The sequence below is a fragment of the Mus pahari genome, chromosome X (genome assembly GCF_900095145.1).
Source record: "Mus pahari chromosome X, PAHARI_EIJ_v1.1, whole genome shotgun sequence".
NCBI lineage: Eukaryota > Metazoa > Chordata > Mammalia > Rodentia > Muridae > Mus > Mus pahari.
The window spans coordinates 63930316-63953306 of NC_034613.1; the positions used below are offsets into that span (position 1 = coordinate 63930316).

At 38.3% G+C, this 22991-nt stretch overlaps 1 protein-coding gene across 4 annotated transcripts in view; it reads right to left on the reverse strand.

Moving 5' to 3' along the window:
- Positions 1-22991, reverse strand: part of F8 (coagulation factor VIII) — a 195254-nt gene that overhangs the window by 170059 nt on the left and 2204 nt on the right. For 3 of the 4 annotated variants that reach the window (XM_029534480.1, XM_021188046.2, XM_029534482.1), the window contains exons 2-4: positions 13703-13824; positions 12181-12303; positions 1634-1846 (exon numbers count right to left, since the gene is read on the reverse strand). In XM_029534480.1, the coding sequence (XP_029390340.1) occupies positions 1634-1846; positions 12181-12303; positions 13703-13824 (458 nt within the window). Of the gene's footprint in view, positions 1-1633; positions 1847-12180; positions 12304-13577; positions 13642-13702; positions 13825-22991 lie in introns of those variants that run through there. The other variant, XM_029534481.1, reaches the window with a different exon arrangement.

The window sequence follows — 22991 nt, forward strand, 5'->3', positions numbered from 1 at the left end:
GCCCCTTCTTAGAATTGGGAATAAAACTCCCATGGAAGGGGTTACAGAGACAAAGTTTGGACCTGAGATAAAAGGATGGATCATCCAAAAATTGCCCCACCCAGGGGTCCATCCCATAATCAGCTACCAAATGCAGACACTATTGCATACGCCAGCAAAATTTTGCTGACAGGACCCTGATATAGCTGACTCTAGTGAGGCTATGCCAGTGCATGGCAAATACAGAAGAAGATGCTCACAGTCATCTATTGGATGGAACACAGGGCCCCCAATGGAGGAGCTAAAGAAAGTACCCAAGGAACTGAAGGGGTCTGCAACCCTATAGATGGAACAACAATATGAACTAACCAGTATCCCTAGAGCTCGTGTCTCTAGCTGCGTATGTAGCAGAAGATGGCCTATTCGACCATCATTGGGAATAGAGGCCCCTTGGTCTTGCAAACTTTATATGCCCCCATACAGGGGAACACCAGGGCCAAGAAGTGGGAGTGGGTAGGTAGGGGAGCAGGGGGGAGGGTACAGGGGTCTTTGGGGATAGCATTTGAAATGTAAATGAAGTAAATATTTAATAAAATTTGAAAAAGAAAACTATGTCATAATCAAGTAATTATAAACATTAGTCCTTTATCCCTCTTCTGAAACATTATTATTCAGAAAAGATGTTTTAGATTTTTTTGTCTATCCTCCTTCAATGGATGAGTTTTAATGATATGACCTAACAGAATGAAACAGAAGTGATTAGAAATTTTAGTGCAGCTTCCAGTGGACAATATACACCATGTATATAGCTCTTAAGACCATATAAAATGTCTAGCTCTCCTTTATTGCCTAAGCTGAAGACATCAAGTGGAGATGATTTCAGTTAAGTCTTCTAATCATAGATTTAAGTCCTATGAAATACCTTTGAGGTGATATCATCTCTGACCACTGTTTTGACTATAAATCATGCATTCATAGACAGTTCCAAATTCCATGACACTCAAGAAAACCATGAGAAATAACATATTATTTTGCTTCATTCTACCAACTCATGTAGTTATTGAACAATAGATAACTCGAAGAGTTACAATGAAGCTGATTGTCCACACAAAATAATTAACATAAAATAATATTTTTACTTATTTATTTATAAGTTTATGTTAATTATTTTGTGTAAAGTATACATTAAATAGCAGATAAAGAAGATTATCTTTAGAATAACAGGATATGAGTAAATGGAGATTTCTCAGATTTGTGTATGTCATTGGCTGACAAAATACACACTTGAATTAGTTAATATGTCACTGTTCAGACACACAAATGTGTTTTCCTCCATGAAGGAAAGCCAAGTTTTTGAAAAGCAAAGGAGAGAAGAAACACTGCTGAGAAAAACACAGATGTCAGGTGAAATGCAGCAATTATTTGGAAACAGAGATCTAATTGTAGACCTTGGATATTCTTAAACTAGTGTTCACTGGGATTATACAGGATGGATATCACTGCCTTAAAAACTGGATTATTCTCCTTTCTGTGAGTATAATTCCAGGGAAAAGAAGCTCTTTCCAGAACAAAGAATTCAAAGACTCACAGTTATCAACAAATTGTTGTTTTTGTCTTTCTGTCTTATCTCAATTCCATTCTTTAGTATAATTACCTTCTTTACATACTAGCAGAGCTCCAATGAGGCCTGAATTCAAATCTTTCACCAGATCCACATGAGACAGATATGAGTATGTGAGACATGGAGGGTCAGAGGCCATTGGACCATTCTCTTTCAGGACTTGCCAAACATAAGTATGACTTTCACCAGGAAAAACTTTATCATCTTCCTTCTCCATTTGGCTTGTCTGATCCTCATATTCATCTCCTAAAAAAAAGAAGGTATAAAATTGCTCCTTTTGTATCTATTACCTGTAAATTTTGCTTTTATTTCCTCTGATGAACGGATGAGATCAGACCCATATACTAAAGCTGTGTGAATACATGGCCTAGGCAGAACCAGAACATTTCTTTCCCTGTTCTAACTATCCCTAGACTTAGTCCTGGAAGCTTCTAGCCTCTGTACTATCTAATCTTCCAAACTGACTGATTCAATCTGGCTTCTCTCATCTTCTCACTAAATTGCTGTACTTAGCCTCATACTAACTTTGGTAATATGTTCTAATCTTCTGGCTCCTTACTGTTGTCTGATTCATTCTGTCTTCGCCTGTGTATTGCTTATTCTCTCTGCAACCCATCTCTGTAAAACTGTTCTAGCAAAACTGCCATCCATACACACCACCCAGTTCTCTCTCATTGCCCTTGAGTAGTCTTTATTTCCTGTATGCTCTAATGTGAGTTGGACATATCCTATATCTGACATACTCAGTTAAATCTTTCTCTGATTCATCAGTTGGACTGCCCTGCAATTAGACATAACATTCAAACATGGTTGCTTTCTTTTAAAAATAACCTCAACTTCATTGATAGGAATTAAATGTATGTACTAAGGGTGTGTCTGTATTCTAGCCACACCATAATGTAATTCAGGGCATGTTTGCATTCCAGCTGGATCATATCTTTGGATACTTCTTGCCAGAGCAACTGTGTTCCTGGATTAAAATTCCTCTACAACTTTCCTCTTTCTGTTTAAGCTAAAAATTGTGAAGAGTTTAACTTTTATGACAGAAACAATTATCAATCCCACAAACTTAACAACCATATTGTCCTTATGAAGATCTGTTGATGTGGTGATCCTTCATAACTGCAGTCCTGATCATTTGTCCTTCTGCAAATGTATATTTCAGCATCAAGGTTTTCCAGTCTGCAGTCTGATGATCTGTTCATCCCCAGTCAGTTTGTTGAACTGTCACCATCCAAATGGGTCAGCTTTCTGTGTCATCTGCATTACTGTCTTTCTGTGTTTCTCCCTTCCTTGAGTTGTACCTTTAATGTCAAAGATTCTCTTGCCCAGATCATATTTCTATTTAGAGAAAGTGTTCTGTTTATTTCATATTATTATTATTATTATTACTATTATTATATTTTTACAGTCCAGATTTTATTTGCCTCCCAGTCCACCCCTGACTGTTCCACATCCCATACCTCCTTCCTGCCCCACTGTCTCCACGAGGATGTCCCCATCACCCACCAGAACTCATTTTTTTTTCTTCTTTCTTTCTTTCTTTCTTTCTTTCTTTCTTTCTTTCTTTCTTTTTCTTTTTTTATTATTATTTTCTTTATTTACATTTCAAATGCTATCCCAAAAGTTCCCTATACCACCCCGCCCCTGCTCCCCTACCCACCCACTCCCACTACTTGGCCCAGGCCTTCCCTTGTGCTGGGTCATATATAGTTTGCAAGACCAAGGGGCCTCTATTCCCAGTGATGGCCGATTAGGCCATCTTCTGCTACATATGCGGCTAGAGACACAAGCTCAGGGGGTACTGGTTAGTTCATATTGTTGTTCCACCTACAGGGTTGCAGCCCCCTTCAGGTCCTTGGGTACTTTCTCTAGCTCCTCCATTGGGGACCCTGTGTTCCATCCAATAGCTGGCTGTGAGCATCCACTTCGGTGTTTGCCAGGCACTGGCATAGCCTCACAAGAGGCCGCAATATCACCACCAGAACTCTTAACTACCTGGGGCCTCCAATCTCTTGAGGGTTAGGTGCATCTTCTCTGACTGAACCTAGACATGGTAGTCCTCTGCTGTATATGTGATGGGGTACTCATATCCACTGGTATATGCTGTGTGGTTGGTGATCCAATGTCTGAGAGAACTCAGGGGTTCAGATTAATTGAGACTGCTGGTTCTCTCACAGGGTCACCTTCCTCCTCAGCTTCTTCCAGCATTTCCCTAATTCAACCACAGGGGTCACCAGCTTCTGTCCATTTGTTGGGTGCAAATATCTGCATCTGACTCTTTCAGTTGCTTGTTGGGTCTTCCAGAGGGCAGTCACAATAGGACTCTTTTTGTGAATACTCCATAGCCTCAGTAATAGTGTCAGGCCTTGGGGCCTCCCCTGGATCTGTATTCCACTTTGGGCCTGTTGCTGGAACTTCCTTTCCTCAGGCTCTTTTCCATTTCCATCCCTACAGTTCATTCATGTAACTTTTAGGTCTGAGTTACCTCACTCAGGATGACATTTTCTAGTTCCATCCATTTTCGCCTGTAATACTCATGATATCTGAGTTCTTAATAGCTGAGTAGTATTCCATTGTGTAAATGAACCATATTTTCTGTATTCATTCTACTGTCATGGGACATTCTTCTGTCGTGCCAAGGCAACTTGAGTTTTACAGATTCTTGTTTCAATGTCTGAGATCAACATGGGCTTAGGTCACTTCTCAAGTGTTGGGGTCTCTCACCTCCACTAACCACTCTCCCTCTAAACATTATATTGTGCCCCCTGCAGACGCACAGGATTGCTATTAAGAAGACCTCCCCAGATCTCCCAGAATGCAGCGGCGGCATCAGACCGCCCTACATCATCGTCATCACCGCCCACTGTCGCCGCCCACTGTCGCTCGGACCAACCACTAACGTCGTCGCCGCCCACTTGTTCGAACCCGCCTTCCAGATACATCTCCGCTCATGATCTGACCGCGCAGCAGGCAGAGAGACAGAGTTTCTCCAGGGTACTCAGGGGCGGGCTTAGAATCCTTCCTTGTCCAATTAATAAAAATCATGCTCTGATCAGCGCAAACCGACAGGGCATTCATTTTCCTTGCAGCCTATCCTATTTTAGGATGTTAAGCTCTTCAGTACGAACCCAGTCCAAAGTGTTTTCTGCCCATGCAGATACACTCACTCAAGCTCTGACCTCCGTAGTACTCTTGGTTAAGGTTGACCTTGCTGATTTTTTTGGTGGTCATCCCATGATACTGGGATCTCCAATATGCTAGTGTCTTCTGTTGCAATGAGGCTTCACCAATAGCCTGTCATAGGCTCTCTTCATGATGCCTCAAATTCTTTGCATGACCCCTTTATTCCTGGGCTGTCAACTACAACTGAGACTGTACTTTCACCAATGGCCTTCCCTAACTTCTCACAATTTTAAGTCTCACCTGCTCTCCACAGCCCCTTAATGACTTCAAAAACCATCTGGGTGATTTTACAAATTACCAAGTCAAGCTGCAGCAGGAGGTACAACCTTGGCTACCTCTGGAACACAGCTTCTTTGTACTATAAGAAAACACTTCCTAGATGATTTCACCTCAGTGATGCTGGTCTCTTAATTACCACTAAATTTCTAAGCTCCAGCTAACCAGCATTAATTGTCCCAGTAGTCCCTTCTATTCTTGATTCTAAAGCCAGAGCCACATGGCCAAAGCTGCCGAGTTCTACTGCTTGCTGGAATTAGAACATGGCCCTGTTGTTCTATTACATTATCACCAGCTTTCTGTTTTCCAGTTCCTTCACTGTCTAAGCTGGGCTGTCTGGAACTTACTCTGTGAACTGATCTTGAACTCAGAGATTTGCATGGCTGTGTCCGGAATGCTGAGATTTAAGGCATGTACCACCATGCCTGGACTTCTGCTTTTCTTCACCTAGAACTTGCTCTATCCCAGGCTGTCACTGAACTCAGAGATCTGCTTGCTTTTGTCTCTAGGGATTAAAGGTATGTACCACCATGCCTGGGCCAAAAGTTTTCATGGCCACTATTCCTCAAGCTCTGGATCGAATCCATTTCTGGCTTGTAGTTCATTACAGATTAAAAGTCCAGATGAAAACAATAACCAAGTCCCTTGTTCAACTGCAATAGCACAAACAATAAGCTTAGCTGGGTGAGATCTTGCCTTAAAGTCACCTCTACCTTAATTTGTTTACCTCTTTGAATGTAGGATTCAGTTGTATTCTATTTCCTCGTGCCCCTTTACTCTTTGAACTATACATTCTGTATTTTTTCTTTTTAAACGTCCTATGCTTGATCAAAATGCTCTTCATAAGACTGAACCACAGGATAAAGTCTACACTAGGCTTTTTTAAAATTTCTTTTGTCAATACAATTAATCTGAATATTTTCATTTTAGCTTCACTCAGACTTCAGACAAGGGCAAAAAGCAGCCACATTATTCACTAAAATATCACAAGAACAGTCTCTAGGCCACATACTAAAATTCTTCTCCTTTGAAAACTCTTGATTCAGGCTCTCACAGTTCAAATCACCCTCAGCACCAATGGGTTCCTTAATTCTAATAGGATGGCCCATTAAGGCCCCAATTAAAGCATTCTACCTTTTTCCAAATCCAAAGTCCCCAAATCCACATTCTTCCAAACAAAAAATATGGTCAGGCCTATCACAGCAATACCCCACTCCTGGTATCAATTTCTGTCTTATTTATGTTTCCATTACTGTGAAAAGGCATCATCACCAAGGCAACTCATTCAAGGGACAACATTTAATTAGGCCTAGCTTACACATTCAGGAGGGGGTTAGTGTGCAGGATGTAAAATGAATAAGTAAAAAAAGTCAATTAAATTTAAACAATATAAGTTTATTATGTTCTCTATGTCTTAGTCAAAACATATTGGCTTATAAATTATGATGTATGGTTAAAATCTGTAACATTGGTAACATAAAGTTGGTGTAAAAATAAATAACTAAGGGTTAAAGCCATTTGGGGCAATAACATATGGCTGAGTCAAATAGGTCTCTAAAGATACTTTTAAATTGGGATAATATTTTTATGTAATTCCTATCCTAAAAACCAGACTTATAAAAATAGGGTTTAAAACAATGTTTCTTTAATGACACATTAAAGCTGCATTTTCATGCTCTCATATACAAGAAATTCTCTTGCTGGCAGCCAAACTTTGTAATATTAGAACAATATATTTTGTTTTACAGACACTGGATTGGTAAACTGTTAAAAACTTGGTTTTGTGGAGAGAGAGAGATGTCTCAGCAGGTAAGAGCAATGACTGATCTTCCAAAGGTCCTGAGTTCAAATCCCAGCAACCACATGATGGCTCACAACCACCCATAATGTGATCTGACACCCTCTTCTGGTGCGTCTGAAGTCAGCTACAGTGTACTTGTGTATAATAATAAATAAATAAATCTTAAAATAAACAATAAATAAAACAAAAATGGAGGTAAGCCTGGGAAAGGAAAACCTAGGAAAGAGGTCAAGAATTACAGATGTGAGGATCATCAACAGAATACAAGAGACAGAAGAGAGAATCTCAGGTGTAGAAGAAACCGTAGAAGAGATTGACACAACTGTCAAAGAAAATTCAAAACATAAAAAACTCCTAACCCAAAGCATACAAGAAATTCAGGACACAATGAGAAGACCAAATTTAAGAATAATCTGAATAGAAGAGAATGAAGATTCTCAGCTCAATGGACCTGAAAATGTCTTCAGCAAAATCAAAGAGGAAAACTTCCCCAACCTACAGGAATAGGTGGCCATAAAGGTACAAGAAGCCTATAGAACACCAAATAAATGGGACCAGAAAAAAAAATCCTCTCATCACATAATAATCAAAACACTAAGTGCACAGAACAAAGAAAAATATTAAAAGCTGCAAGGGAAAAGGGTCAAGTAACATAAATAGGGTAGACCTATCATAATCACACCAGACTTCTCAACAGAGATTATGACAGCCAAAAGAGCCTGATCAGAGGTCATGCAGACTCTAAGAAAACACAAATGCCAGCCCAGGATACTATACCCAGAAAAACTCTCAATCAACATAGATGGAGAAACCAAAATATTCCAGGACAAAACCAAATTCAAACAGTATCTATCTATCAATCCAGCCCTACAGAGGATCCTAGAAGGAAAACTCCAACACAAGGTAGGTACCTGAACCAAAGAAAGGACAAGATATTAAGCATCTCATATCAAAACCAAAAGGAGAGAACCACAAGCACATAAAGCCACCTATAAAAACAAACATATCAGGAAGCAACAGTCATTTCTCTTTAATATCTCTCAATATTAAAGAGTCTTCTCATGTTCCACCTCTTTCATTAGGAAATTCCAAAGAGTAGGAAGTTTGTTTGCTATTTGGTCACATTAGTTTGAAAATTCCCAAGTTAAGACCTTTCCATTTCAGAACGACAACTTACAGGTGTGATTTTATTTTATTTTATCTTATTTTATTTATTATTATATCTAAGTACACTGTAGCTGTCTTCAGACACACCAGAAGAGGGTGTCAGATCTCATTACGGATGGTTGTGAGCCATCATGTGGTTTCTCGGATTTGAACTCAGGACCTTTAGAAGAGTAGTCAGTGCTCTTAACCACTGAGCCATCTCTCCAGCCCATACAACTTAGGGTATATAATATAGACTATGTGTTCCAATAATTTATTAATGATTTCCTTTATTTGTAAATACTATAGACTATTTTGACAGTATTGGAGTCAACTGGCAACCCATTCACCTCTTTCATATACTATGAGGTTAAGCAGAAACTAGCTAGAGTGGAGCCCATGGTCAAATATGTTATTTTAATGATCTCATCTTAATCTGCTAAACAGCTATTAGCATGTGAAAATAAGGAGATGAGGAACTATTAAAAGTCCTTTCCTTAAACATCAGATTCATCTTCATTTGATGAGACAATCTCCCCTAGAAAATTATTTGGGCAAAGGATGGTTGACATGATAGGATTTTTAAGATTCTCGGCCTGATTCCACAAGGGAGAACACAGGGGATTAGAATAAAAATAGCAGCATTATAGTAATACTGGATTTATTTATTTATTTTTGTTTTATTTTCTTTTTATGAGACAGGGTTTCTCTGTATAGCCCTGGCTGTCCTGGAACTCACTCTGTAGACCAGGCTGGCCTTGAACTCAGAAATCTGTCTGCCTCTGCCTCCCAAGTGCTGGGATTAAAGGCATGCGCCAACACTACCCGGATTTTTCTTCTTTTTTTTTTTTTTTATTAGATATTTTCTTTATTTACATTTCAAGTGTTATCCCCTTTCCTGGTTTCCCCTCTGAAAACCCCCTATTCCACCCCTCCTCCCCCTGCTCACCAACCCACCCACTCCTGTTTACCTGTCCTGGCATTCCCCTACAATGTAGCATTGAGCCTTCACAAGACCAGGGGCCTCTCCTTCCATTGATGTCTGATAAGGCCAACCTCTGCTACATACACAGCTGGAGCCATGGGTCATTCCATGTGTACTCTTTGGTTGGTGGTTTGGAGGAACAACAATATGAACCAACCAATACTGGATTTTTAACCTACACCATCTGTCCTGGTTAGTTTTTATTATCAAATTGATATAATCATAGTCACCTTTTGTTATAAAATAGCATGAACAAAGGTAACTTAAAGAAGAACTTATTTTAGCATATAGTTCTATTGGGCTAAATGTTCATTATGGCAGAGTGACACTGATACATGTATCTGAAGCAGGAAGCTGAGAGATTACATCTCAATTGCACAAAGGAAGTAGACCTAACTAGAGAAAGGGGTGAGGGTATAAACTCTTTTTTTTTTTTTTGAGGGTATAAACTCTTAAAGCCCATTCTCAGTGATGTATTTCCTCCAGCAAGGCTCTATGTCCTAACAGTTCTATCACTTCCCCAAACATCATCGTCATCAATTAGGAATCAAATGTTCAGATACAAAAGACTATCCAGGACATTTCTCATTGGGAGGAGGGTCACAAGAAATCCATGAAGTAATAATTTGACTTTGTCCTAAAAGTTACAGGGTTATCTGGTAATAGTAGATCTTTTCTCAAAATTTTCAAAGTCCTAAAGGAGGGAACTTTTTTCCTTTGGCATAGCTTAGTTAGGCAAGATACTCACCTCTAAGCCAATCAACTACAGCCAAAAGATGGCATTAATAGATAAACTGTTCATCTCTGGACCAACACTGTGACCACAGAGGTTCAGACTTTTAAAAAGTGGCACATCCTGTTTGAAATATATTTAGAAGGGGCAATGAAAGAAAAAGATGTCTGTATTTATTTTATGTATGTGAGTACACTGTCACTCTTCTTCAGATAAACCAGAAGAGGGCATCAGATTCCATTACAAATGGTTGTAAGCCAATATGTGGTTGCTGGGAATTGAACTCAGGACCTATGGAAGAGCAGTCAGTGCTCTTAACAGCCGAGCCATCTCTCTAGCCCCGAAGGGGCAATTTTTAAAATATAGGATCTCACTTTATAGTTCAGGTTGGCCTAGAATTTATAGTGATCCTCCTGACTCAGCCTCCTGAGTGCTGAAATTAGAGGTGTGTACTATCAATCTTTATTAGCAATGCTTTTGTGCTTCCATGGTCCCAATATAAAAAATAAAATGTGTTAGACAAGTGCTCTATCACTGAGCTATACTTCAGCCCCCATAAAAATATGTCTAATGGATGAGGAACATACATAATTTTAGAAAGAAAAAGCAAATGGATTTTTTTATACTTTTGTTCTTATATGGAACAATGACTAACTACATGCTAGGTATTATGTTATATGCTATGGAAACAACAAATGTACACAATGAACCTATTTGAAATATTTACATTCTAGTATCTTTGAGATACAAACTGTAAAACTAACATCAGAGACCATGAACGATGAATGCCTCAATTAAAGATTACTTTGCTTCTTGAGTCTTTGCCTTTCTTGTGAACTACTTATATAAATTTATATTAGTGAAACTCTTTCTTGTGTGACAAGACCTTTTTATAGGCAGATTAAAATAAGGCTGGTGTTCCTCTTCCCAATATAGCACTTCCATAATTTACAACATCAATAAATATTTTAAATAGGTATTTCCTCACTAAGGATGATATCCTAAGTGAGGTAACCCAATCACAAAAGAAGTCACTAGATATACACTCACTGATAAGTGGTTATTAGCCCAGAAACTTAGAATACCCAAGATACACTTTACAAAACACAAGAAAACCAAGAAGGAAGACCAATGGGTAGATACTTCATTCCTCCTTAGAATAGGGAACAAAATACCCATAAACGGAGTTACAGAGACAAAGTTTGGAGCTAAGATGAAAGGATGGACTATCCAGAGACTACCCCACCCGGGGATCCATCCCATCATCAGCCACCAAACCCAGACACTATTGCACATGCCAGAATGATTCTGCTGAAGGGACCCTGATATAGCGGCCTCTTGTGAGGCTATGCCAGTGCCTGACAAACACAGAAGTGGATGCACACAGTCAGCTATTTGATGGAACACACGGCTCGCAATGGAGGAGCTAGAGAAAGTACCCAAGGAGCTGAAGAGATCTGCAACCCTCTAGGTGGAACAACAATATGAACTAACCAGTACCCCCAGAGCTCGTGTCACTAGCTGCATATGTAGCAGAAGATGGCGTATTCAGCCATCATTGGGAAGAGTGGCCCTTGGTCTTGCAAACTTTATATGCCCCAGGGCCAAGAAGTGGGAATGGGTGGTAGGGGAGCAGGGTGGGGGGTTATGAAGAAAACATCTAATAAAATAATTAAAAGAAAAAAGATATTTCCTTATTACCATCACCTTATTTAAAAAATCAAAGCAAATCTTGATTTTTCAGTGGCTTTGCCATAATGTTAAATAAGTCTACCCAAAAATGACAGCAAAAGAGAAAGGAATATAGAGTGAAATTGTGAGAAAAAAAATGATGCTGAAGGCATCACTGAATACTTGGACCCAGCCACACCAAGTTTACTTCATGGAAATGTCCATTTATAGAACAAAATTCAACATTGTCTATACAAATCCCTACACTGTAGAACAGTGTTTCAGAGTTTAAGTTTTAGGGTTGGATGGGTCTACTTGTGGACCTGATTCCACCACTGGCAAGCACATGGCCTTGAACATATAAATAATTATTGCTGATACTGTTATTAAATTTCAATACTTATATACAAAAGAATGGATAGAATTCAAGGTGTGACATTGCTATGGTTTAGTCATGTCCCTCAGATTGTTGTGTTGGAGACTTTGTCCCAGTGTAACAGCATTGAGACATTTAAGAAAGAAAGGTTAATTTTGGCTCATTGTTCCAAATGTTTACATCTATGATCACTTATTATATTATATTACATGGAGTAGTCACTATAGTTGTTGCTCTTAGAACTTAGAACTATTAATTAAATAATCCTCTGACTTTGTAAGGCATCCAGCTAAGTATTTTATTTTATAGTAATCCAAAATGGAGTAACATGCCCTTATTATTAAGAACATACTTCTTATCGTTCTACAACTAGAATAGCAGGGCAGTAGGAGAGAATTTGACTTACCCTCAGAAGCTTTCCAATAGGACACACCAACAGCATGAAGACTGACAGGATGAGAAGCCATGTTTTTAAGTGTAATGACCACAGTGTCATGAACCTCAGTCCAAATGGTAGGACCTAGAAGACCTGTTAAAATAAGATATCCCTCAAAGGTTACTTGAAGGATGACATACCAGAAATCCTGTCATTATAAAAGTAGGGGTTAAAGTCACAGCAGAAGCTGATGAACAGCAGTTATGCTTTCTATTAACCCTAGTTCATTCTCAGGGTTGTTCTGAGGAAGTATTTCTGACAAACCATTCAATGTATTCATTAATTCAGCTATCTAGAAGAACAGCATTAAAAGCAAATAAAACAAATTCAAGAGTCTCAATAAATAAATAAATTTGGCATAGTTGAATAAAATGGCTGAATTAACGTAAATGATTGGTAGAATAGAAAATAAGATTATAGAAGTATACAGAGAACATAATATGTAGGACCTTACTTATGTGAGGGGGTAAGGAAAAAAAGTAGAAAGATCATAGGTGATCCCTATGATTGCATCTAGTTTATCACAAGTTAGTTTATGACACAGAAATCAAAAGGAAATTAAGAGTTATAGTCTATGGACATTTTTATAAGATGCCTATAAATGGTTTATTGAATGAACTAAAGACAGTGGAGTAAAACTATGAAATACTTTTGTTTTTCTAAGATGACACAGTTTTTAACTGTATTCTGTGGAATTTCTCTTTCTTGAACTTTGACCAAGTCTCTAGTAATCATCCAGTATTAATAGGTGGTAATGGTTTTCCTTCTCAAGTGGCCTCCCTCCCATCTTGGAGTAGGGAACATACTAAGAATGTCTTACAAATAAATTCTCAAAGGTAAATCTTATGTATTACTAGCCTTCTTTCATACAGATTACAGAGGAATCATGGGCCAAGGGTTGATGAACCAGTTTGTGGCTACTACATGAAAAAAAGTCTTAATTCTAAAGAGACAGCTCTTTAGAATTGAGAGTATTTCTTTCCTACAATTCTCAGCAACAATTCTAAGGCAGGTAATAATGATGTTACTCAGTAGTAGAATACTTGCTTCACATGTGCAAGGTCCTGGGTTAGATCTCTAGCATTGATAAAAACATTCCTAATGCAAAAAATATCTTAAGATCATGCTACAAGTTTATTTGACATCTAAGTGGAAATAAACAGCTACTATTTAGAGAAAGAGTCAAATAAATATAGAAGTGGAGTCAGTAGAACATATATGAAAATTTAAAGCTACAAAACTGTAGAAGATAAAACTGGATTGAAGAGGGAAAGAAAAGGAAATAATCCCAGACCAAGCTTGTTGAAGCCAAGCAGTGGAAACAGAAAATACTGCCAGTTTATTTCCCTGAAGGTAGTTAAAGATACCTGGTTAAAGAATATATCCTTTGGTAACCACCCTCTGTAAGTGCAGTCCTGCCTGAAGTTAAAGATCCTTACTAGGAAATGAGGTGCCTAGTATCATAATTAGCACTCAATATTGTTTTCATTACCCATCCAGGGTGGCCTGGGCTTGGCAATTTTGAAAAGCTGGTCCGTGTACTCTACAAACACAGTCTTTTTATACATGATGGAGGTGTTGAATGGAAAAGATGTTGACATTCTAGGAAGAAATCTGGATAAAGAAAAGAAAATGTTATTCATTTTGAAGGACTTTGATTCCACTTCAAAAATCAGATGGAAACCTATTTTCTTCATCCCATTCTCTTCTAATATCTATAAGCAAATTAGAACTTGCAAATACATCTTGAAATTGCTTCCTTTACTTCCCTATAATTATTGATTCAGATATTGCCCTGCCTCTCCACAACTATTTTCTGCGTGCAAAAGAAAGAACAGAAGTGAGGAAAATTCAGACAGTAAATTTTTGTGTATTTGTTTCAAAACTGTAAAATCAAGGTCAGCTTTTGCTCGAGCATTTACTTCATAAAGCAAGACCTTTATCCATCCAAAGCCATAAAAGTCACGTAAAGAGGAACAAAAGCTATCAGTATTTGAGCAATGTTACTTGAAAGTATTTTTTTTGTCTAATTTGGTTTGGACAATTTAATATCAGTTATTGCAAATATATTTTTTAAAGTGGCAGTATTTCTCTATATCCCTGGCTAGCTCCCAAATGAATGAGACTGAGACTTTTAGATTTATTTAAACAAGGTTTACAGCACAAAACCTTGATCTATTCTCTGGTTACCTCCCAGCCAAAATCCCTGAGATGCTTGCATTTTATTATTTGTCTTGCCCTTTGGGCTTTAGATGTGTTTTCCCAGCATGTGCCCTCTCACCCTCTCCATGTCTGAATACCCCTTCTTCTCCCTCTCCCCCTCCACTGGATGTCAAAAGTCCCACCCTACTCTCTCTTCTTCCCAACCATTAGCTGATCAGCTTTTATTGACAATGCAGAAAATAAATGGTGAGCATTGTTTAGACAAACTTGAAATAGGAGATATTTGGGATAAGCATTACAATGCCATGTCTAGATTGCAACAAGGGGTGGGGGCAGAGAAATAAGCATTTGATTAATACAAGGATAATCTTTATACAGTGCACAAAAATATTATGCCTACAAGCTATAAATGCATAAAAACACTAACCTCTAAACTTGGGCAGAGACCTACTTATAAATCTGAAAACTTAAATGAAAAAAGTGCATTACATATAAAGGTTAGGAACAAGGTTATAAGACCTCCTCCACTGGTGGGTGGAGGGCTGGAGAAATAGCTCAGAGGTTAAGTCAGAGCAAGTTCAATTCCCAGCACTCACATAACCACTCTCAATTGTCTGTAACTCCAGTCAAATGTCTGAACTGATACTCTGTTTTTCAGAGACCTCTGTCAAGGACACGGACCAGTCAGGGCAAGACGGAGCTTAACTCACTCCTACCATATTCTACTGGCCTGCTCTTCCACTTAGTCCCAAATTTCACTCCACTTCAGAGTTTCCAGGATACCTGAGAGCCAGTTGACTGACTCTGTGAACAGAAAGCCTTGACAAAAGACATTCTATACTGGCTGTGGGCCAAAGGTCCAGGGTTGATAAGGAAGCTCTTCCAGTAAATAGAGTTTCTTTGAAGAAAAATGCATGGTAGAATTACATGGGTCAGAGGTTTAAATTAAGTGTAAAAGTTACAGGGTCCAGGGACCCTCTCATCAACTTTTGCCTCATCATACTTGTAGCCTTGCAGGAGATACCAGATGATGACCAGTTTCTGGATAGAGGCACTCCCCTGGGCTTATAGACGGGTCAACATCATACACTGCTATAAGATAAAAATTGACTATTAAAGCCGGGTGTGGTGGCACACGCCTTTAATCCCAGCACTCAGGAGGCAGAGGCAGGCGGATTTCTGAGTTTGAGGCCAGCCTGGTCTACAAAGTGAGTTCCAGGACAGCCAGTGCTATACAGAGAAACCCTGTCTCAAAAACCAAAGAAAACAAACAAAACAAAAACAAAAACAAAACAAAAAAACTGACTATTAGCATACCACAACCCATTTGTTGGTGGCATTGGAATATAGCGATAGATGAAAAAATGCCTCAAATGGGCCAAACTTTTACCAGTTACTATTTAGTATACTGAAAGAGAAATTGTTCAGGATTCAGTTATATACAGACTATGGCTGCTCTAGAAGATTATGTTCAGCAAGAAATGTCTTTGTTTTCTTGTCAGTAGCCTAGTAGAAATGATTAAAAGATCAGTGACAAAGATTTCTGGAATAGAGACATACTAGTGAGTGTCCCAAAAGTAGAAAGATCTTCATACCACATGTTAGTGCAATCAGAAAATTTCCATTGCTGAAGAAGCACAAAACAACATAGACAAAATATCATACAATCCATGCTATAAGCTAGCCTATTTATTGTTGCCACCTATTCCTAATTTGCCAGCAACAGAAACCTATAATGAGTTCCTAATATGTCTCTGATTACCATGGAGACCAACCTGCTTCTCCATATCACATTAACTACTTTGGATCCATTCCATGCTAGAAATGACCATACTTCATTCTGATAATCAGATACAAATTATCTAGGTATTTGTTAGCCTTTCTTATGTGTAGTGCCTCCACTCACACGACTATCTGAAGCCTTACAGAGAATTAGAGTCTAGAATGTAATGTCACACCAAGGAAACATTGTTCATACAAGGAAATGTGTTGGTAATCTAATGGTTAAGGTATCTACTAGTTCTGTTTCACTCTGCACATGCAGAATCAGTCAAAAGGCAAAGGTGAAGATCTAGCATGGAAGCAGGTCTCTGTGATGATAGAATGGTAAAGGGGGTACATTCCCCTTGATTCACCAGACCTCCAGTGATCCACCTATGAAATTTGTAATTCTCCTCTCTGACACAGTAAGCCAAGTGGGTTCAAAGGTCCCTGTACCAAAACTTCAAGTATCCTAATGAAATCGAAGCTAAGCCAGCTGCTTGAGAATTTATAGCTAATAGTTGTGAAAGGAAGAACCAGCAAATCAGAGGAAGAATGCCTTCACTACTTACCCTCTGCAAGTATCTTGAGCAACAAAGAAGGGTACACCTAAGCATACTCTAATATTATTCATCTCTAAAAAATTTTCACAGCATTGGTCTTGGTTATGTGTATTTCTGTCACTATTATATGTCTGTATCATTGGGTTTATTCTTCCCTCTAGCTCATTCTCTTTACTCCCTTGCATGCTCTTTCATACTCGTCAACACATCTCTACTTTGTTACCTTTATCTTTTTTCTATTTCATTTTCTTAGTTCTACTGAGTATGTTCTACCTATTTTCTTGGTTATGTGTATTTCTGTCACTATTATATGTCTGTATCATTGGGTTTATTCTTCCCTCTAGTTCATTCTCTTTACTCCCTTGCATGCTCTTTCATACTCGTCAACACATCTCTACTTTGTTACCTTTATCTTTTTTCTATTTCATTTTCTTAGTTCTACTGAGTATGTTCTACCTATTTTCTTCAAATATTTTGATGTTTGTGAAGAATTCTCACACCCATATCCAGAGATAGGTAACTACCACAGTGCTTTTATTTTAAACATTTCTGACTTTTAAGACAAAAGATGGATACACAAGAGAGCTCTGTGTGTGTGTGTGTGTGTGTGTGTGTGTGTGTGTGTGTGTGTGTGTGGTCCATGATTATAATCTCAACATTTAGGAGTCAAAAGCAGGAGGATCACTGGGAGTTTACAACCAGCCTAATTTCCATTGTTCCAGGACAGTTAGGACAACCACAATGAGACCCTGTCTTTAAAAAATACAGGGAAAAAAAGATAAAATACACAGAGAAAGTTTTCTAGGGAAAGCTCTTAGATGAGCACACAAAGCAAAAATCAAAAGCATGCAGAAGAAACACTTTTTTCCTTATCTGAAGAAGCTAGAAAAATGAAAGGTCCATGACAAGCAAGCTGTGGTTCAATGTAGAATTCTATTTAAAGTGACATACTAGATATGTATTCAGTATTATCAGACTGTGTTACTGAGTTCTAGGATAAGTCTGTACCAGACAATGTATAGCTCCCCAGCCTGAGACATTCTCAGAGTATTTCCCACTGTAACGGAAACATGATTTATTTGCTTGCCTCAGCTTCAGTGACAGTAAGTGGCAGTGTTCCAAGGTTCAATAATTTTGTTTCCTCCTAACTTTTGTGCTTTCCTTGGAATTTGATATATAATTCTGCCAAAATGTACTTGGCAATAATTATCCCTGACATGAATTGTTGTTTCACTTTTTATCTAAAACCAGCTGGAAAACCCATTATATTTTCTGACTCTTATTTAGAAGAGGCTGAGCAGCTGCAGGAACAGATAATGTAAATTTGAATTCCCTTAGCTGTTTATTTCAAACTTTGGCAGAGTCTGTCAGGATGTGTTTAGAGTCAGCTTATCCTGTTGTCAAAATTACTTAGATTATAAAATTGTATTATTAAAACAAAAATTCTCATGTGACTTCCAGCATAATAAAAAGCTAATAAATTATTTACTATGTGAGATTCATTTTAAGAGTGTGTAATATATGTGATTCACTTTAAGAGTGTGTAATATATGTGTGTACTATCTCCTCTCCCTCCCCTTGCACTCCGTTCTGTGTGTGAATATAGAAGTCAGAATTTGATGTTTGGTGTTTTCTTTATCTCTATACCTTTTAAAAAATCTTTATTATGTATTTGTATCTGTGTGAATATATGCCACATAAGTGCAGGTACTTGCAGAAACCAGAAGACAGCTCTGCATCCCTTAGACCTAGAGCCACAGGTAGTTGTGAGCCATCATGTGAGTGCTGGAAACTGAACTTGGGTCCTGTCCAAGAGCAGAAACAACTAAACCACTGGGACATCTGTCAGGATTCCACCTTATTTTTTTTGAGACTGAACCTGGAGCTTACTGATTCAGATCGGCTGACTATATGGGAAAGTTCCAGGGATCTGTCTGTCTCTGCTTTCCCAGTGCTAGAATCTTTTATGTGGTTGCTAGTGATATGAACTCAGTTCTTCATGTTTGTAAAGCATGTACTTTAATGTTTGAGTCATTTCCCAACCCTCCTCAATTCAATTTTATAGTAAAAGTATTATTCATTGTGCCAGGCCACTAGATTGCCATTATAATAGACACACACACACACACACACACACACACACACACACACACACACACACAGTACACAAATATATAGCCTCTTTAGGATTTTCTTCAGGGTGCCATGCCTCAACTTCTCTGCATGACCCCTTTAATCCTGTGCCTGCAACTGTTGTTACTGAGGCTGCATTCATGATGTTTATGTCTTTAAAACTAGTACTACCTTGGAAACTCTTTCACTACCAAGTTCAACGGCCTGTGTGAGGTACAATCTTGGCTTCCTGTGGAGCACAGCTTCTATGTGCTGACTCTGAGGAAATACTTCCCACATGATTTCACCTTAATGATGCTGGTCTCTTCCTAATCACCAATTTCTCATCTCCAACTAACCAGCATCAATTTCTCAGTAACACAAAGGTTTCGCTTTAATGATGATGGTCTCTTCAGCTCCAGATGACCAGAACCAGATTCTTAATTCAAAATGTGTAACAGCTTGATAGCGTCTTCAAATGACTCTTATTTAAACTTTCCTCTGGATCTTTATAATCCAGGCCTCCACCTGCTGCATTTCTCTTAACATACTTAACTTTCACACTCCCAGAGAACAGTTTACCAAGGTCTGAACACTCAGTGACTTTTCTAGCCCAAAGTTCCAAAGTCCTTCCATAATCCTACCCAGAACAACAGTCAGGTCTGTCACAGGAATGCCCCACAATCCTGGTACCAATATCTTAGCTAGGGTTACTATTAACGTGATGAAACACCATGATCTAAAATAACTTGGGGAGGAAGAAATTTATTTGGCTTACATTTCCACAACACTATTCATTATTGAATTAAGTTAGAACAGGAACTCAAATAGGGCAGGAACTTGGAGCAGGAGCTGATGCAGAAGCCATAGAGGAGTGCTGCTTACTAACATGCTTTTTCTGGCTTGCTCAGCCTGCTTTCTTAGAGAACCCAGGACAACTAGCCTACTAGTATAAAGACTGCAAGAGCCAGAGGATCATGAACTTTGCTGTGAGACATGTCCCCTAGTAATATCACCAACATAACCTGAAATGTAAACTGAACAAGGGTGATACCAATACACATGCCAAAGTGGACGGAGAAATGCTCAGGAGGTCTTACCACTACACTAATAACTACAAGTAACTAAGGAATGCTGAGAGAGGTAGAAATAGTCTTTCCTAGGAAAGAACACACTAACTATCCAATGGTTAGCCCTGAAAATATACATACAAACTGAGGTTTTATATATTTGTATGTATATATATATATATATATATATATATATCGATAGATATATATAGATATATATATAGATATATACTTATACATATATCTAAGAAATGAAAATTAATTTAAAAAATAGGCTATAAATTTGAAAGAATAATATATTGGAGAATTTAGATGGAGGAAAGGGAAGGAAGAAATGTTGTAACCATATTAGAATCAAATAAAGTTTAAAAGAAGGTCTTATTTAAAAAAAAAAAAAAAAAAAAACGAATATGAACAGGACTGGAGAGATGGCTCAGCAGTTCAGAGCACTGACTGATTTTCCAGAGGTGCTGAGTTCAATTCCCAGCAACCTCACAACCATCTGTAATGGGATCCAATACCCTTTTCTAGTGTGTCTGAAAACAGCTACAGTGTACTCACATATATAAAATAAGTAAATAATATCTTTAAAAAATGAACAACCCAATTTTAAAAGAAGGCTGTGGAAGTGAACAGAGTTCTCATAAGAAGAAATACAAAAGCTAATAAACACTTTTAAAAGTATTTAACATTATTAGCAACTAGAGAAATGCAAATGAAAATTACTTTGAGATTCCTTCTCATCCCAATTAGAACACCTATCTTCATCTAAATAAATAAATAAATAAATAAATAAATAAATGGACAACAAGTTCTGGCGAGGATGTGGGAAAAGAGGAACCCCTATTTATGGAGTATAAACTGATGAAGCCACTTTGGAAATCAATGTGGAGGTTTTCACAAAGCTACAAACAGAACTACTATATAAGCCAGGTATGCCACTACTAGATATATGCCTAAAAGACTCCATATTCTACTATGGAGGTTTTGCATATTCATGTCCATTACTGCTTTATTCACAAAACAAAAGAAATGGAATTAACCTAGATATCCATCAACTGATGAATGGATAATGAAAATGTAGTGTATATATGCAAGGAACTATATGAGCTCTGGACACCACCACCCCACCCCCACCCCCACCCCGAAGACCAAGTTCTCAGCACAAAGGATCTTTATTTTCCCCAGAGTGACAGAGAGCAGGGAACGAAAGACAAGGCAGGAGATAGAGGAGAAGGTAGAAGGGGAAGGAAACATGGGAGAGGGTTAAGATGTATATTTCCTGGAATTAGGAGTGGACAAGGACTGCCACTGGATAGAGAGGAGACACATGTGGCACATAGGGCAGTTCATAAAGGTAAAATGGGAAACCCTGTGTTAGGATGAGGTGTTTAATTTTAATTGGGCATGTTAATTAGGTGAGCCAAAGGGGGATTTTGATCTCTGGATTTCAATACTTTGAAGGCTGGAACTTGGTAGTCAGCCTCAGGAAGAGGAAGTGGCCAAATAAGGAAATAGACATTGATGACTAGCTTTAGGAATGTAACCTAGCTGGGTATGGTGGCGCACGCCTTTAATCCCAACACTTGGGAGGCAGAGGCAGTCGGATTTCTGAGTTCGAGGCCAGCCTGGTCTACAAAGTGAGTTCCAGGACAGCCAGGGCTATACAGAGAAACCCTGTCTCGAAAAAACAACAACAACAAGAAAGGAATGTAACCTAATAGTTTTTAGCAAGGCAGAGGGAATGGGAGACAAGGGCAAGGCCTGCCAGAGCCATGTTTGCCACGCTAAGGCTGGCTAGAGTCTTTCAATATATACAATGGAATTCTATTTAACTGTAAAGAAAAACAAAACAAAACCATGAAAGTTATAAGTAAATGGATGAAACTGGACCACAGAAAGAGAAATGTCACATGTTCTCTCTTATTTGTGGATCTTAGCTCTGAATCTTTAGGTTTGATTCTTTAACTTGGAATAACTGAGGAAGCCAAAAAATAAACAGAGACCATTGGGGAAGGGGGAAAGAAGGAGCTCTAGAAATAGGCATAGCAGAACACAGTGGGAAAGGAAAACTGGCTTTCTAGTTGTTAGTTGGGAGGACTCTAAGAGAAGCCCCAAAACAATATAGGCTATTGTCATTGCTCTTGGCTACATGCCAAATTATGAAGATAACATGCTATTGTTGAAGACATCACATGTTTTGGTCATAGAAGTTGGGAAGAATTCAGCTAGTAATAACCTGGAACCCCCCCCTCCTTGTGGGTTAGCATAATTCATAGTGCCAGAAGGTGCTATGCAAGCTACCAACAGGGAAAAGTTATCAGTTCTACCCTATGTAAAGCCCAAGAACCACAACAATGATGAGACCAGCAAGATGCCTTAATAGTGTAATAGTAGCACTTGTGTCTTAGACGTAAACAACAGCTGTCCAACTGCATCTAAAATCTATTCAGTTGAAGGGAATTCATTACCTTGCCAAGAACCTCTGGCTAAAGAGATAACAGGCCCTACAGGAAGATCTACTACTATCCTACCACTAAAGTAATATAGTTTCCATCTGCCTTCTAAATACCCATCCTTATACCATAGATAAGTACAGCTCTGATAGCTCAAGCTTCTTTGTGCAATAGAGAGAGTCTATTAGAGCCACAACTAGTCAAAATGTAGAGAATTGATGACCATGGGGACCAGTCCCAAATGAGAAATCTGTAATAAAGTCTCTATATCTAGGACTTAGAAAACATAATGTTAAAGTAGGCAGAAAGATTATAAGGGCCTAAGAACCAGAATGACTGCTTTGTGATAGTGTCTTCTGGGCAGAACAGGCATTATGTACCTATGGACACATAAATTTGAGAGGGAATATTTGGGGGCACATGAGAAAGTCAGAAGGGCAAATAAGGGGGTAAAAATGATGCAAATAAAATTTACTCATGTATAAAATTCTCAAATTAAAAAAAAATTAGATGAACATGAAAAAAGGAAAGAACACATTACTTTTCATAGGTACTGGAAAATATAGCAAGATAAACAAAAAGAAACTAACAAGAGATAACATGTATTAAACATAAAAATAGTGAAATATTTAAAAAACAACTCAGATATTTTAAAT